The sequence below is a fragment of the Gossypium hirsutum genome, chromosome A01 (genome assembly GCF_007990345.1).
Source record: "Gossypium hirsutum isolate 1008001.06 chromosome A01, Gossypium_hirsutum_v2.1, whole genome shotgun sequence".
NCBI classification, from domain to species: Eukaryota; Viridiplantae; Streptophyta; class Magnoliopsida; order Malvales; family Malvaceae; genus Gossypium; species Gossypium hirsutum.
Genome location: NC_053424.1, coordinates 96,413,278 through 96,431,092, shown reverse-complemented (window position 1 = coordinate 96,431,092; position 17,815 = coordinate 96,413,278). Strand labels below are relative to the sequence as shown.

Here is a 17,815-nt window from a genome sequence, read left to right as displayed (position 1 = left end):
ATTATCGATGTTTAGTTTTACATAAGGCCTTGGGGTTTAAACATAGGTCCCTATACTATTCTAGGGAACATTTTGTTGATTCGGGGTGCGAAACCTTTGACAAGGGTACTCGACTTTGGGCCATTAAAGTTGAAATTTAGACCAAAAACACTTAAAAGCATCCTCAAACAACACCAAATGGTACCAATAAGTTTCAAATCAATTTAGAACATTTTCAAAACTTATATTAACGCAAAATCAAGCCCCAAACAAATTCCAATCAATTTATAAATCAAAGGCTACACAAAACATCTAAATATTATTCAAATGGAACTTGATTTTATAAGTCAAAATATTTAAAAATTCTCAAATTAACCAAGTATTTATGTACATGCCAATATTAACCAAAATAACTAATATACAAGCTTAACCCTTGGATGGTGATGCGATACTCCTGAATAAAGCTTCAAGCTTCTCAGATTAGGTCCTTTACCTACTCGTTTAAAACAACTAACGCGTTAAGCTTAAAGAGCTTAGTAAGTACACACTACAGCAAAACTGACTTTTAGCGGCGTTTTTAGGCCTTTAGCGGCGCTTTTAAGCGTCGCTAAAACTATTTACGGCGTTTTTGCAAGCGCCACAAAAAACGCCGCTATAGAAAACGCCGCAAACTTTAGCGGCGTTTATCTAAAAAATGCCGCTATAGGTCATGACCTTTAGCGACGCTTTCCCCACAAACGCCGCTAAAAGTCAAGACCTTTAGCGGCGCTTTTCCTACAAACGCCGCTGAAGATCATGACCTTTAGCGACGCTTTTCCCAAAAACACCGCTAAAGGTCATAAATTTTAAAAAAAAATAAAATATTATAAAATATTATAAAAGTCATGAAAAATATAAAAAAAAAAAACTTATCCCTTACAGCAATCAATTTTTGGCTGTTATTTAATTGATGAATGTAAATAATTTGTAAATTGTTTTCATTCCTAAGGATTGAAAAGGATATCAACTTCAATGGTAAAGACCAATTTAATACAAATCATACACCCATATTGTAACTCAGCTATGCACCCCTAACTTGTCCTAGAGAAATTTTCTCAACTTCGAACACAAGCAGGTAAAAATAATGTATGGAAAAGTAATAAAAAAACAAACTCTGAGGGATAAGGCAATTTCTATGAGGTTTTTGAGTTTTTTAAATGACTATCATAAAAGTGCATGCAATTATTAACTATCCTAATGCAAAACTGTAGCGTATAGTAATATTAACTGTAGCGCTCCCCATGAAATTAGTTTCTTATAAATAATGTGCTGAAATTCAATTTATTACGATAGTTTAAATAAAATTCAGTTGAAAAATTTTCTACCAATCAAAAACAGCAAATAATAAATACCAACTTTACAGCAAACAATAAATACCAACTTTATTCCTTTCACTGAAAAGTGATGTTCAAAATTGTTACACTGAACTACAAAATGCAAATCTTATATATCACCGGGATCTTAAGGATTTTTCAATAATTAATCAACAATGAAAATAAGCATTCTACTCTAAACAGGTTCATCGTTGCTACGATGGAGATTTGATACCTTATTCGGTTTCCCTTCAACATCTACTTTAGTAGCCATATCCTGACATAATCAACAAACCCGACATATTAGCATACTAAATACAAAGAACAAGAAAGTGTAAACTTACACATCTATTGAGATACTTAGGGTCAATGCCATTCAGAAAAGAAAATATATTAGGCTATAATTATCTTCAAATTCAACCTTATTGATGTTCAATCATCCAACACTAAACTTTGTATTTACCAACCTATTCAGATAGTGCGATACCGTTGGTAATTTTGGGGTGAGATCATTTCCCTTCCAAATCAATTCAGAATAACAGCAACCCAAAGTCCCAAGGCCCCAACTAATCCTCTAAAATCGTAGTATCAATGTGCTATTGTAAAAAAGATGTCTTTGGGAACATGATAACAGTACTTTGATCGGTGCTTAAGCAGTAAAAGGAAAGAATGATGGATGACACTAATGGATAAACATTTCAAGGAAGCTATATGTCATATGAATACAATTAAAGAAAGTCATTCTTAAGAGCATACCGTTATTGCAGTTTCTTTATCTTCCTCCTTGGATATCTTGTGAGAAGCTCCTCACTATGACCTCACAAGATTGAAAAAAAGCTATTTAGTTCAAATACTAGCTCATTCAATAAGTTCACATAGACCACTAAACAAAATATGTTGAAATCCACAATCCAGGCAAAAGAACTTGCATAACAAAAACATTAATTAAATAGTTCGCACAGAAATGCACAATAGAAATATTGTTTATCCTTTTAATAAAAGAAGAAAAAAGTAAATGGTTTTGAAACTAAGCATGAAACTAAGAATGGAATAAGACTGACACATTAAATGTGCACAATTATAGCAAAATGATTAAAGTGACCAAAAAATTTGAAAGTTGATTCTTGAGATATTATGTGCAAATAGATCCAAATTAGACACTACCAAACCTTACCAATTCAAATCATATGCACATGCAAATACATTATTAAATATTAAAAAACAATTCACTTTAAACACCTTTCATGTGCAATATTATTTTCTCTGTGTAGAATCTGAAGATATTCTTGGGGCAGGGAGAGAACTGAGGTTACATAGACTTGAGTTCTTTTGATTAAACATATCATATATTTTAAAAGGTCCTCTCTACAATTTGCTAAATAATTGTGTGAATGTTTTTATGCACCATAAAGTTATTAATAATAATATTTTTTTTAAATCAACAAGAAGAAGAAGTTAATGAAACCAATGTAAAATATGATGGCAGATTCAACAATCATCATTGAATGACTTTCTCAAATGATATTGAATATGTTTAAACAATATTGCCATTAACTATGTCTTTTTTACTCTTAGAAATAGCAATGAATCTTAATTTCAAACAAAAAGGGCATGAATGGCAATTTGCTTCAAAAATGGACCAAAAACTACAAAATAAGAAGGCATCAATACTAATGCAATGTAAATTACCTCCAACATAAACTGCATCCCTCCATCCACAAAGTAATACGGTGAATTTGTCAGCAAGAAAAGTCTCTTTCCCTTCTCCTTTAATATCCTAAGAAACTGTAAAAGCTGGCCCTGAAACATACACCAAAAATGGTAGGTTAGTATTCCTAAGAGGAAAGAAAATATTTCATAGATGACATGTCAAACTTTAGAGAAGCCTTTCTTTGCAACTAAGCAACTTAAAAGTAACCAAAACATAACTATTAGAACTTACATTTTTTACAAGATATCGATGAGGATCAGATAGAATTCCTCTATGCATCAAACCACTATGATGAACATGCTGAATTGCATTATTAACATCTTCATATATATAGCAGGCATCAAATTCTAGTTTAGCATCAACGAAATATTGCACCATATCAACAATGAGACATGCCTAAAAAAATGATAAAAGAAAAAAAATCAGGAAATTAAAAATAGAACAAAATATGTCCTTATAAAGCCTGATAATGCAATTTAACAAGGCTAAAAGATGTATTATCCATATCAGTATGGATAGGCAAATTGATAGAGGAAATTTTCACATTCATCATAGATATTAAAAAGAGATGTTGTTATATTTTTTCATCAAAAACATTGACATGAAGAAGAAACACAGCGGAAAAAAGAAAAGAGGCAACATGTGTGTAAGCATTTTGTCGGAAGCCTCTTTGCCCAAACACCACCATCTGACTATGATGCTCTGACAAACACACATCATGCGACTTACATATTTGAAAGCCTACTTTTTCATTTTATTTAGACGTACATGTAAAATATTGTTACATAGATATCACATGTAATGAAGGAGCCACCCATACCCATACCAGATCCTATGTCAATGCTACAAATCAAACCTCAATGGAAACTCAGCCTTCCTTTGCATACAAACAATGCAACTACTGATAAACCAACCTCACTGAAGCAGAAAAAGTCCATCAAGCCCATCAGACGGCATGCCTGGTCACGGCCAATATGTCTTGTGCCATATATCTCTACTATTTCCTCCTCACTAAGCTGCATTATAAGTTGAAAAATAAGAAGCACGGTTCATATAAATATAAAAATGTCCCAATCCACACACATATACAAACTGATAAAGAGTCTCAAGTTATTGCTTGTGGTTATCCTTTTAATAAATGAGTCTGAATTCTATGATTATTATAAATCAATTGGGCTAGAGCGGTTTTCCCTATCCCTCCCATCCCGACTAAAGTGATAATGGGAACATTTCTACACTTTTCATCACATAGCAAAATGCTGATTATCTCTTCTTTCATTGCATCTCGACCAATTAACTCTGAAACATCCACAAAAGAAATAGTTTCTGGACATTTGGGTTGGTTGATTTTTCTTTTTATCAACTCAAACCTAACTTTGTCTTTAACAATCTCATCTACTTCTTCATTGATTTCCTTTATTTTGGTAGCAATATTATAACGCTTGACAACTTGAGAACCTGAAGAAAATCATGAAACAAAGGGGCATACCTTCCAGTTACGAACAGAAGCAGAGCCAAAAGGATCTATTTGCAACTGCTGAACTGCAGTTTCCCACTCATCTAATACATCTTCCATGTCATAAGAAACATCTCTGAACTTGTCTAACCAAAGTTTAACCCGTTTGTCCACGTATTATTTCTCCTCTGCATCTTCAAGCTCCAACTGGAGTGCTTTAAAATTGGTTTCAAGCCTTTTCACCTCTTTCTCAGCACCTTGCACCAGACCCCAGGCTTTGATTGCTTTATCAATGGTGATTGCAGTCATCTGCTCCAAGATCGTCGAAACAGTCGCTTCTGCCATATCTTTAAACACAGATCAATATATTGGAAGTACAAAATAGAGAGTTGCAGTCGACGTTCAGTGGGTAACTAAAACACTGCGTAGAATTGATTTTGAGATATAGATACTGCAAAAGCAGTGAGAATCAGTGGATGCGAGTGATGGAGTGTACTGTGAATATTAAAATGAAAAAAAAAAAAGAGAATCAAAGGGATTTCGGCGAAAATCAAAGGTATTTTGATTTGGGGATTTTGGGAAACCAATTTGAGGATATCGAATTGAGAGAAATTTTAGAGGATTTGGAGGGAATTTGGGGCTCAAAAAAATGACGCCCTTTTTAATCTATTAAGAGATGTTTGTGGCGTTTTTATGAAAACGACGGTAATTCATATTTTTTGCGGCATTTTTAAAAAACGCCACTAAGTATGTAGCCCAATAATTTTTTCTTTCTTTTCTTTCTCTTTTATTATTATTATTATTATTATTATTATTATTATTTACTAAAATGGTTAAATTTTAATTTGGTCTCTCTAATATATTTAAATTTCAGATTTTTTTGCATTTAGTCTATATATTTTTATAATATTATTAATTAATCCAAATAGTTAATATTATTAACTTTTTGATTAAAACATTACATGATTATATATAATTTGAATATTCAATCTTAGAGAATAGAGATTTAAATTTGGTTTCCCATTTTTTAATCAAAATATCATTCAACGTGCACCAACAATCACTTATATACCCAAAAACTTTAAAATTATTTTAAGTAATAGTATTTTAAATTTTTTATTTAAATAAATAATTTTTTAAAATTTAACTAATATTTAAAAGAATTAGATAAAATTTGAAATTTTAAAATTTTTTTAAAATTTTAATTCTTTAAATTTTGAAATTATTTAATATATAGATTAAAAAACAAAAAACTTTAAAATTATTTTAAATAATAGTATTTCAAATTTTTAACATATATTTTTCACACTAATTATCCTAAACCCTAAATCCCTAACCCTTAACTTTTAACCTATGTCCCCTTAACCCTAAAACCCATACACACCTAAATCTTAAACCTTAAACCCCATAAACTATAAACCCTAACTCTTAACCCCTAAACTCTAAGCCATAAAACATAAACCCTAAACTTCTACCCCTTAACCTCTAACACTTACCCCCTATCATCTAAACTTTAAACGATTAAAGTTTAACATATATTTTTATAATTTTGAAATGATTAAATCAAAAATTTTCCACTATTCAAAGGGATGAAGTGCAATTTTACCTTTAAAATTTTAAAAAATTTTAAAAAATCGAAATGGAAAATTTGAACAATTTCAAATCAAACACAAAACAAGAAATAATTTTCTTACTTTCGGTAGGAAATTAGAACTATCTCTCTTATAGAAACCAATAGAATTATTATTGTAACACTCAATATCCGACCCGAACACAGAATCTAAGTAGAGAATGCCACAACTGAACACATATCGATTAAAATTCCTTGGATAATTTTTATCTAAGTCCTCAAGCCTTTTCCTAATTAAAATTCTATATCGATTAAAATTTTGCAATTTAGTCTTTAGGCCTTAATTAACCACATTTTCAAATAAATTACTTAACAGAATTTCAATATATGTACAAGCTCGTTTTTAGTGAAATTGGAACAATGGTTTTATGACCACAAATCTGAAGACAAAAAATTTATTTTATTATTACTTTTTGGCCTACAACATGATAGAAATACCATATAAAATTTTCGTTAAGAAATTTTACTATTTACATGCTTAATTTGATAAAAAAGGATTAAATCACTTAAAGTACAAAAGTTGTGTTCTAATAGCTAAAGGTGTTAAATAGCTATAGAACATTAAAGTGGAGGTCCATATATGGTAATTAGACCATAAATGAGTTAGTGGAATATATTGGCTTGGAATTTGTGTAATTTTTAAAGTTATTAAAGGTTAAATTAGTAAAAAAAAGGTAATTAATGTTAAAATAAATAAAACCAAAACAAGTTATCATCTGTTAGCTTCTTCTTCAACCGATTCTAACTTGAAGAAACCATAGTTAGGTTCGGCCAAGCTTGCAAGCTCAATTGGTGAGTGATTTTTAATTCATTTTTAATGATTTTTATGTTTCTAGGATCGTTGTAGCTTAATCTAGCTAGCTCGGGAACTAATTTGTAAAGTTGTAAAACTATTAGGGCTTTACCATTAATGAGCATGCTTGAGTTTTGAAGTTTGATGATAGAAAATAAATGGTTATTTGTAGATAAACAACTTTTGTAAAGGAATTTTTTGTAAAATTGTCAAATATGGATTAAATTGAAAAATGTGATTAATTCATGGTAAATTTGTGAATTTTTGAAATATGTGGGCTTCTATAATCATGTGAAAAAATTGGCTAGCCTTGGGTAAGGGTTAAATTGCTTGAATTTCATTTTTTGAGCTTAGGGACTAAATTGCAAAGAAATTTAAAAGTATAGGGGCAAAATGATAATTTTGTCAAAAATGTGTGTTGGACTAAATTGAATGTGAAATATATTGAATTGGATTAAATTTATCCGTATAGATCCAGTCAGACCTCGTACAGAGTTAGATCGAGGCAAAAATAAAATATTGAATTAATCACCTCCATATCTACGTTTACTCGTCAAGGTAAGTTTGTGTAATTAAATTGAGTATTTATATGTTTTAATTGAATTATATGTATGTAATTTGTATAATTTCCATGTATAAATACCGATTGCATATCCGACGACGTACGACGATTACTGAGCCCTATTTAAACCTTAGGAATTTATAGGATACAAATAACATGTCATTAGGGTTACCGATTTGGTTAAGGTCTTGCATGTGTTGCGGATACGCCACAGCTTGTATGAGCTTACCGATTTGTAGCTCGTATGAGCTTACTGATTTACAGCTCGTGAGAGTATACCGATTCATAGCTCGTATGAGTATACATGTGTAACACCCCGAACCCGAGACCGACACCGGAGTCGGACATGAGATGTTAACAAACTTTGAAAAATTTTTCCAGACACTGCCCAGTCTGAGTACTAGTCGCTTCAAAAATCATATCTTGAGTTTCACAACTCGAAAATAAGTTTTGTGATTTTTCCCTGAAACTAGACTCATGTCCCCACCTATTTATTTTTTTCTAGAATTTTTGGTCGGGCCAATTAGTACAGTTTATTAGTCAAAGTCTCCCATGTTACAGGGGTCGACTACACTGACCTTTTCCCATTACGACTTGGATATCTCTCTGCACAGAGCTTCAATACTGATGCCGTTTGTTTCTATGGAAACTAGACTCAGAGAGGAATCCATACATATATGGTATGACCCCTAATTATCTCTGGTCAATTTATAGTGAATTTCCAAAGTCGGAACAGGGAATCCAGAAACTGTTCTGGCCCTGTTCCACAAGAACCTGAATATCTCTTACTGTACTATTCATATGATTGTTTCGTTACTTTCATATGAAAGTAGATTCATCAAGGTTCGATTACATAATTTATTCACTATTTAATTCCACTCCTACGAATTCTTGTGATTTTTCCAATCCACACCACTGCTGCTGTCAGCCTCTGTTTTCAAAGTAAACCTTACCTATTTTCGGGGTTTCATGGACCAACTAGGGCCTTGTCATACTTATGCCCACATATGATCATACTTAGCCATTCCAATGGCTGATCATTTGCTCAACACTTCCATTCCAACTATAGTTACATCATGAAACCATCTATACATTCATAAACACCAATGGTCTAATGCCATACTCCACTTCTACAAGCCATTTTCGCATGGCTGTACACTTATACATTTCATAAAGTACTCGAAAACAACAATGGGTAGTCCTATACATGCCATATCAAAATTCAACCAAAATAGTACCCAAAAGAGCCTTTGATAGTGTGGGCGACTTCGACTTCAAGATCCCGAGTCCGATAGCTGGAGAACCAAAAATCTATAAAACAGAGGAGCAGTGTAACGAGTAAGCAATTTATGCTTAGTAAGTTTTGAGCAAGGAATTCCAGCATAAACAAAGAATAACACACATTTAGCTAAACGGAATATTTCACAATACGCAATTTACCGATATCAAACTTGCTTCACAACATTAACAACCCTTATGTACATACACAATAGACTAACTTAGCCGAAGGCCGGTAGCTCGTTTATCAACTGAGCGAACATTTATTTGTAAGGGCTCGATTAAATTCAACACATACGTAACATATCCCCATATTGGGATGTTTTTCGAGTATTCGCTGGAATTTTACAGCAAGCTCATTCATTACCAAATCACGTACCTTCGGGATTTAACCGGATATAGCTCCTCGTTCAAATGCCTTCGGGACATAGCCCGGTTTTAGTAACTCACACAATGCCTTCGGGACATAACCCGGATTTAGTATCTCGCACAAAGGCCTTCAGGGCTTAACCCGGAATTTGTATCTCGCACAAATGCCTTCGGATCTTAGTCCGGATATATTCACTTAGCACAAAGCCTTCGGGACTTAGCCCGGACAGCATTCAATTAATCATGCACATCTAACAATAATTCATGGCACATTCATATTTCATTTTCATTTGCGAAACTCAAACACAAGGCACATATCGTCCTTGCACATTCGGCTCAATAGCCTCACATAGAGCATGATTTAATCACATCGTAATTTAAGCTCTCTTACTCAAGAACTTACCTCGGGTGTTGTCGAACGATTCCGCTAGCTATTCAACCACTTTTTCCTTCCCTTTATCGGATTTATTTCCCCTTTGCTCTTGAGCTTAATTAAACAAATAAATTGATTTCATCATTTAGGCATCAAAAAGATGAACACAAGGCACTTAGCCCATATTTATACATTAGACATTAAAGTCTCATACATGCAAAAATCATGCATCAACACAACATATTAGCTAATTTCTTTCCCCTTGGCCGAATATGCATGTCTATTTTTGGGGTCGATTTCAACACTTAATACACACATATACACACTAGTAAAGCATCCTCCCCCTTTTCATCAATTTAACACATGCATTGCTCATTAACATGCAAAGTTACATTCGGCCTTAGCACACATCTTGCTAGCCGATTCTTCTCCATTTAGCAACCAATGCACATATGTGCTCACACAAAAATGCTAAAAAGGAGGTTCAAGAATCATCAAGCCATCATCACATGCATCATTAACAAGCTTCATATTTTGCATGCAATGGCATTAACACAACCTCCACCTAGGCCGAATCTTAACTCATCCTCATGCCTCATCACCACAACATCAAACACCAACCAAGAATGATGCATCCATGGTCAAGTGCCATTTCCATCACATAGCAAGATTTAGACCATGGGCTAGGTAGAACTCAAGCTAACAACTAAAACATGCATGCATCTCATGGAACATCATCAAACATACCTTAGCCTAGCTACATGCATGGCCGAATCTCTTCACCTTTCTTCTTCTTTCCTCCTTAAAATTTTTGGCCAAGGATGAACCAAAGGATGAGAAATTTTTTCTTTGTTTTTCTTTCTAATTTAGGCTAAATGAAGGTGAGAAAAGGATGAACAAAGATCTTCTCCTCTCTTTTCTTTAGCTCACGGTAATGGGGGGGGGAAAAGAATCAACTACACACTTTTTTTTTGTGTATTCATCATACTCCTTTTCATTATTTAATTTCCATGCCTATTATTTATTTTTTTCCACCCATGATGCACCAACAAAACATGTCTATGACATGTCTTGGCCATCAAACTTGGTCTACCATGCTTGTCATGGCCGGCCACTACTAGTAGGGGGGAATTTGACATGCAAGTCCCCCCTTTGTCCACATGCACTAATAGGTCCTCACACATTGACCTATCACATTTTAGAATTTCTCACATAAGTCCTATTGACTAAATTCACATGAAATCAACCAAATTGAAGCTTGAAATTTTCACACATTCATAATTACATATTCTAGACAATAAGTATCACATTCAAACATTTCGGTGACTCAGTTTAGCGGTCCCGAAACCACTTCCCGACTAGGGTCAACTTTGGGCTGTCACAACTCTCCCCCACTTAAGAAATTTTCGTCCCCGAAAATCTTACGGTAAATAGGTTTGGGTATCGTTCTTTCATCGAGCTCTCGGTCTCCCAAGTAGCTTCCTCGATCCCGTGTTTGAGCCATAACACCTTTACTAGCGGAACTCTTTTGTTTCGCAACTCCTTCGCTTCACGAGCCAGGATACGCATCGGTTCTTCTTCATAGCTCATGTCGACTTGAATTTCAACCTCTGATGGGCTAATTATATGCGATGGATCAGATCGATAGCGTCGAAGCATCGAAACATGAAAGACGTCATGAATCTTTTCAAGCTCCGGGGGCAAAATCAATCTATACGCAACCGGACCAACTCGTTCGGAGATTTCGTACGGCCCAATGAATCTTGGGATCAACTTGCCCTTACGGCCGAACCTGAGTATCTTTTTCCAAGGTGAAACCTTAAGGAACACTTTGTCTCCCACCTGATACTCGATGTCTTTTCGTTTCAAATCTGCGTACGACTTCTGACGATCCGTGGCTACCTTCAGACTTTCACAGATTACCTTTACTTTCTGTTCAGCATCTTTAATCAAATCAACTCCGAAAATTTTACTTTCACCGAGCTCGGTCCAAAACAATGGTGTACGGCATTTACGACCGTACAAAGCCTCGTAAGGTGCCATCTTAATACTTGATTGAAAACTATTGTTGTAAGCGAATTCAATCAAAGGTAAATACCGTTCCCATGAACTACTGAACTCGAGGATGCAACATCTCAACATATCTTCAAGTATCTGAATTATCCGCTCGGATTGACCATCGGTTTGGGGGTGAAAAGTAGTGCTAAAATGCAGCTTGGTACCCAGAGCTTCTTGCAATTTCTTCCAAAATCGTGAGGTGAATCTCGGATCTCTATCGACACGATAGAAACAGGTACCCCGTGTAATCTCACAATTTGATAAACGTACAATTCAGCTAGTTTATCCAATGAAAAATCCGTACGTACGGGGATGAAATGAGCCGACTTAGTCAGTCTATCAACAACAACCCATATAGCATCCTTCTTACTTGCTGACAAGGGCAGTCCGGACACAAAGTCCATTGTGACTCGATCCCATTTCCACTCGGGTATTATGATCGGCTGGAGTAATCCTGAAGGCACTTGATGTTCCGCTTTCACTTGTTGACATATTAAACATCTCGAAACAAAGTCGGAGATGTCCCGTTTCATACCATGCCACCAAAATTGACGTTTCAAATCGTTGTACATTTTCGTACTCCCCGGGTGAATTGACATTCGGCTACAATGGGCTTCGTTCAGAATCATCGAAATGAGTTCCGAATTCCTTGGAACACACAAACGATTTCTGAACCTCACACAATCATCATCATCAATTTGAAACTCCGATTCCTCGTTCAGAAAACACTTAGCCCGTTTTGCAACCAATTCATCATCGACTTTCTGAGCTTCACGAATTTGGTGAGTCAATAATGGTTTAGCTTTTAATTCAGCTACTAACACATTGTCTGGTAGAACAGACAAATGCACGTTCATCGCTCGTAAAGCAAACAATGACTTCCAGCTTAAGGCGTCCGCAACCATGTTAGCCTTTCCCGGGTGGTAATCAATGACAAGCTCGTAATCTTTCAACAACTCAAGCCAACGTCTTTGTCGCAGATTCAAGTCTCGTTGAGTCATCAAATATTTGAGACTTTTGTGATCCGAAAATACATGGCACTTCTCACCAAACAGATAATGTCGCCATATTTTTAAAGCAAACACGATGGCAGCTAGTTCGAGATCATGGGTCGGATAATTCCTCTCGTGTGGCTTCAATTGTCTCGACGCATAGGCCACGACTCGACCTTCTTGCATCAATACGCAACCCAACACAAGTAGGGATGCGTCACTATAAATGACAAACTCTTTACCTGATTCGAGTTGCACCAAAATTGGAGCTTCAGTCAAATGAGTTTTCAGTTGGTCGAAACTTTTCTGACATTTCTCCGTCCACTCGAACTTAACATCCTTTTGAAGTAGCTTCGTCATTGGTGTGGCTATCATCGAGAAACCTTTCACAAATCGTCGGTAATAACCGGCGAGCCCCAAAAAGCTCCGAACTTCAGTAATATTTCTCGGAGGTTTCCAGTCAAGTATGGCTGAAATTTTGTTCGGGTCAACTCGAATACCCGACGCGGATACCACATGACCCAAGAAGCTAACCTCTCTTAACCAGAACTCACACTTACTGAACTTAGCATATAACTGCTTATCCCGCAAAATTTGCAGCACTAGCCTCAGATGCTCAGCATGTTCGGTCTCATCTCTTGAATAGACCAAAATGTCATCAATGAACACAACTACGAACCGATCCAAATACGGTCTGAAGATCCGATTCATCAAATCCATAAATACTGCAGGGGCATTAGTGAGCCCAAACGGCATCACTAAGAATTCGTAGTGACCATATCTCGTTCTGAAGGCAGTTTTAGGAATATCTGAATCTCGAATTCGCAACTGATAATAGCCCGATCTCAAATCTATTTTGAGAACACTGAGGCTCCCTTCAGTTGGTCGAACAAATCATCGATGCGCGGCAACGGATATTTGTTCTTTATCGTCACTTTATTCAGCTGACGATAGTCAATGCACAACCTCATGGTTCCGTCCTTCTTTTTCACGAACAATACTGCTGCACCCCAAGGTGAGAAACTTGGTCGAGCGAAACCTCTATCCGTCAGTTCTTGCAACTGAGCTTTCAACTCCTTTAACTCGGTTGGTGCCATACGATACGAAGCTATCGAAATCGGCGTAGTCCCAGGTACAAGCTCAATACCAAACTCTACCTCCCGAACAGGTGGTAAACCCGGTAATTCTTCCGGAAAAACATCCGGGTATTCACAAACCACCGGCACAGATTCGGGTTTCTTTTCTAATTCTTTGTCATCAAGTACATACGCAAGGTATGCTTCGCACCCTTTTCTTACATATTTCTGTGCCAACATTGCTGATATTACAGCTGGCATCCCCTCCAAGTTCGCAGACTCAATTCGGACTACTTCGTTATTTGCGCACCTCAAATCAATAGTCTTGCTCTTGCAATTCACAATCGCATCATGCGCGGTCAACCAATCCAAACCAAGGATAACATCAAATTCATCAAACAGCAAAAGCATCAAGTCCGCCGGAAACAGGAACCTCGAATTTCCAGGGGACATTTCTTACACACTTTGTCGACAAGCACGTAATGACCCAAGGGATTTGACACCCGAATTACGAACTCAGTAGACTCAATAGGTAAAGTCTTACTGGATGCTAAGGTTTCACATATGTAAGAATGAGTAGAACCGGGGTCATTCAAAGCAATTACATTAGTATCAAAGAGAGTGAATGTACCGGTAATAACATCAGGCGAAGAAGCATCCTCGCGGGCACGTATAGCATAAGCTCTAGCAGGCGCACGAGCTTCGGATCTGGTTATATCATCTCTAGATCCTCTCTGACCACCACTAGCATTGCCCGTATTTCTAGATGGTCTACCTCGAGCAGTGGTAGCACCCGGTTTCCCACTCTGATTTTCATTCTGTTCAAACAACCTCGGGCAATCTTTAATGAAGTGGTCAACTGATCCGCACTTGTAACAGGAGCGGTCAGGGAATCTACAACTCCCCGAATGCCATTTACCGCAATATCGACATTTCGTTCTATCTCGACGTTCATTCCCAACACTGGCGACCGAAGTGCCTCGTGTACCCACAGGGGGTCGATCACGATCTCGTCTAAAAAGGCCCGAAGTGCCTTTAAACTGGCCCGCATCATCTCGAAATCTCTTCGATGTCTGTTGAAGAGACCTTCCCGAGGATCTTTTACGAAACTCTCCAGTTCCCTCATCAACTCTTTGCTTTTCTTTTCTAAGCTCTTCGGCTTTACAAGCTCGTTCAACAAGTACCACGAACTCTCGTATTTCAAGAACGCCAACGAACATTTTTATATCTTCATTCAGCCCATCCTCGAAGCGTTTACACATAATAGCTTCGGACGAAACACATTCCCGAGTGTATTTGCTAAGTCTAACAAATTTTCGCTCGTAATCAGTAACCGACATGGAGCCTTGCTTAAGCTCAAGAAATTCCTTCCGTTTTTGATCAACAAATCTCTGACTGATATACTTTTTCCGAAACTCAGTTTGGAAAAACTCCCAAGTTACTTGCTCTCGGGGCACAACAGAAGTCAGAGTACTCCACCAATAGTAGGCAGAATCACGTAGCAAGGAGATAGCACACTTTAGGCATTCATCGGGTGTACAAGATAGCTCATCGAGTACCCGGATAGTGTTGTCCAGCCAAAATTCAGCTTGCTCGGCATCATCGCTATCCATAGCCTTAAATTCAGTAGCCCCATGTTTTCGGATTCTGTCAACTGGGGGCTTATTTGACCTTATTTGGTCCGTTACCGGTGGTATTGTAGGTGCGGGGGTAGTATTTGTCGGGAATGGAGGTTGTGGAACAGCCATATTAGTTCGAATGTATTGGTTGAACCAATCATTCATCACGCTATAGAATGCTTGTCTAGCTTCATCATTCGGATTACTAGCATTAGGTTGAGAGTCTGCCGGCACTGTCCCTTGTGCGGGAGCAGGCGCTACACTCTCAAGATCATCAGCTATCTCTCGGTCACGATCGGGATCCATTACTATAAACACATTTACAATTGTCAGAAATCACCACACTATCAAGTAATCACATAAAATGGCATGTATAGCTAGACCCAACACATTACGGTAGTCCTAGAATCGACTAAACCGTAGCTCTGATACCAATTTAATGTAACACCCCGAACCCGAGACCGACACCGGAGTCGGACACGAGATGTTAACAAACTTTGAAAATTTTTCCAGACACTGCCCAGTCTGAGTACTAGTCGCTTCAAAAATCATATCTTGAGTTTCACAACTCAAAAATAAGTTTTGTGATTTTTCCCTGAAACTAAACTCATGTCCCCACCTATGTATTTTTTTCTAGAATTTTTGGTCGGGCCAATTAGTACAGTTTATTAGTCAAAGTCTCCCATGTTACAGGGGTCGACTACACTGACCTTTTCCCATTACGACTTGGATATCTCTCTGCACAGAGCTTCAATACTGATGCCGTTTGTTTCTATGGAAACTAGACTCAAAGAGGAATCTATACATATATGGTATGACCCCTAATTATCTCTGGTCAATTTATAGTGAATTTCCAAAGTCGGAACAGGGAATCCAGAAACTGTTCTGGCCCTGTTCCACAAGAACCTGAATATCTCTTACTGTACTATTCATATGATTGTTTCGTTACTTTCATATGAAAGTAGATTCATCAAGGTTCGATTACATAATTTATTCACTATTTAATTCCACTCCTACGAATTCTTGTGATTTTTCCAATCCACACCACTGCTGCTGTCAGCCTCTGTTTTCAAAGTAAACCTTACCTATTTTCGGGGTTTCATGGACCAACTAGGGCCTTGTCATACATATGCCCACATATGATCATACTTAGCCATTCCAATGGCTGATCATTTGCTCAACACTTCCATTCCAACTATAGTTACATCATGAAACCATCTATACATTCATAAACACGAATGGTCTAATGCCATACTCCACTTCTACAAGCCATTTTCGCATGGCTGTACACTTATACATTTCATAAAGTACTCGAAAACAACAATGGGTAGTCCTATACATGCCATATCAAAATTCAACCAAAATAGTACCCAAAAGAGCCTTTGATAGTGTGGGCGACTTCGACTTCAAGATCCCGAGTCCGATAGCTGGAGAACCAAAAATCTATAAAACAGAGGAGCAGTGTAACGAGTAAGCAATTTATGCTTAGTAAGTTTTGAGCAAGGAATTCCAGCATAAACAAAGAATAACACACATTTAGCTAAACGGAATATTTCACAATACGCAATTTACCGATATCAAACTTGCTTCACAACATTAACAACCCTTATGTACATACACAATAGACTAACTTAGCCGAAGGCCGGTAGCTCGTTTATCAACTGAGCGAACATTTATTTGTAAGGGCTCGATTAAATTCAACACATACGTAACATATCTCCATATTGGGATGTTTTTCGAGTATTCGCTGGAATTTTACAGCAAGCTCATTCATTACCAAATCACGTACCTTCGGGATTTAACCGGATATAGCTCCTCGTTCAAATGCCTTCGGGACATAGCCCGGTTTTAGTAACTCACACAATGCCTTCGGGACATAACCCGGATTTAATAACTCGCACGAATGCCTTCGGGACTTAACCCGGATTTAGTATCTCGCACAAAGGCCTTCGGGGCTTAACCCGGAATTTGTATCTCGCACAAATGCCTTCGGATCTTAGTCCGGATATATTCACTTAGCACAAAGCCTTCGGGACTTAGCCCGGACAGCATTCAATTAATCATGCACATCTAACAATAATTCATGGCACATTCATATTTCATTTTCATTTGCGAAACTCAAACACAAGGCACATATCGTCCTTGCACATTCGGCTCAATAGCCTCACATAGAGCATGATTTAATCACATCGTAATTTAAGCTCTCTTACTCAAGAACTTACCTCGGGTGTTGTCGAACGATTCCGCTAGCTATTCAACCACTTTTTCCTTCCCTTTATCGGATTTATTTCCCCTTTGCTCTTGAGCTTAATTAAACAAATAAATTGATTTCATCATTTAGGCATCAAAAAGATGAACACAAGGCACTTAGCCCATATTTATACATTAGACATTAAAGTCTCATACATGCAAAAATCATGCATCAACACAACATATTAGCTAATTTCTTTCCCCTTGGCCGAATATGCATGTCTATTTTTGGGGTCGATTTCAACACTTAATACACACATATACACACTAGTAAAGCATCCTCCCCCTTTTCATCAATTTAACACATGCATTGCTCA

The 17,815-nt window shown here is 36.8% G+C and overlaps 1 protein-coding gene across 2 annotated transcripts; it reads right to left on the bottom strand.

Annotated features, from left to right (window-relative positions):
* Positions 1–1,382: 1,382 nt before the first annotated feature.
* On the bottom strand, positions 1,383–5,141 carry LOC107917081 (5'-nucleotidase domain-containing protein DDB_G0275467). 2 transcript variants are annotated; one of them, XR_001689690.2, is made up of 6 exons: positions 4,532–5,141; positions 3,957–4,058; positions 3,274–3,438; positions 3,021–3,131; positions 2,088–2,141; positions 1,383–1,608 (listed from the first exon to the last, which is right to left on the bottom strand). XR_001689690.2 is itself a non-coding variant. In XM_016846466.2 (6 exons), exons 1-5 carry the CDS (start codon positions 4,616–4,618, stop codon positions 2,104–2,106), a joined length of 510 nt encoding a protein of 169 aa, XP_016701955.1. In that variant the 5' UTR covers positions 4,619–5,141; the 3' UTR covers positions 1,383–1,608; positions 2,088–2,103. The 2 variants fall into 2 exon arrangements, 1 of the variants encoding a protein (XP_016701955.1); XM_016846466.2 differs by having other exon boundaries at positions 2,088–2,148.
* Positions 5,142–17,815: the final 12,674 nt, after the last annotated feature.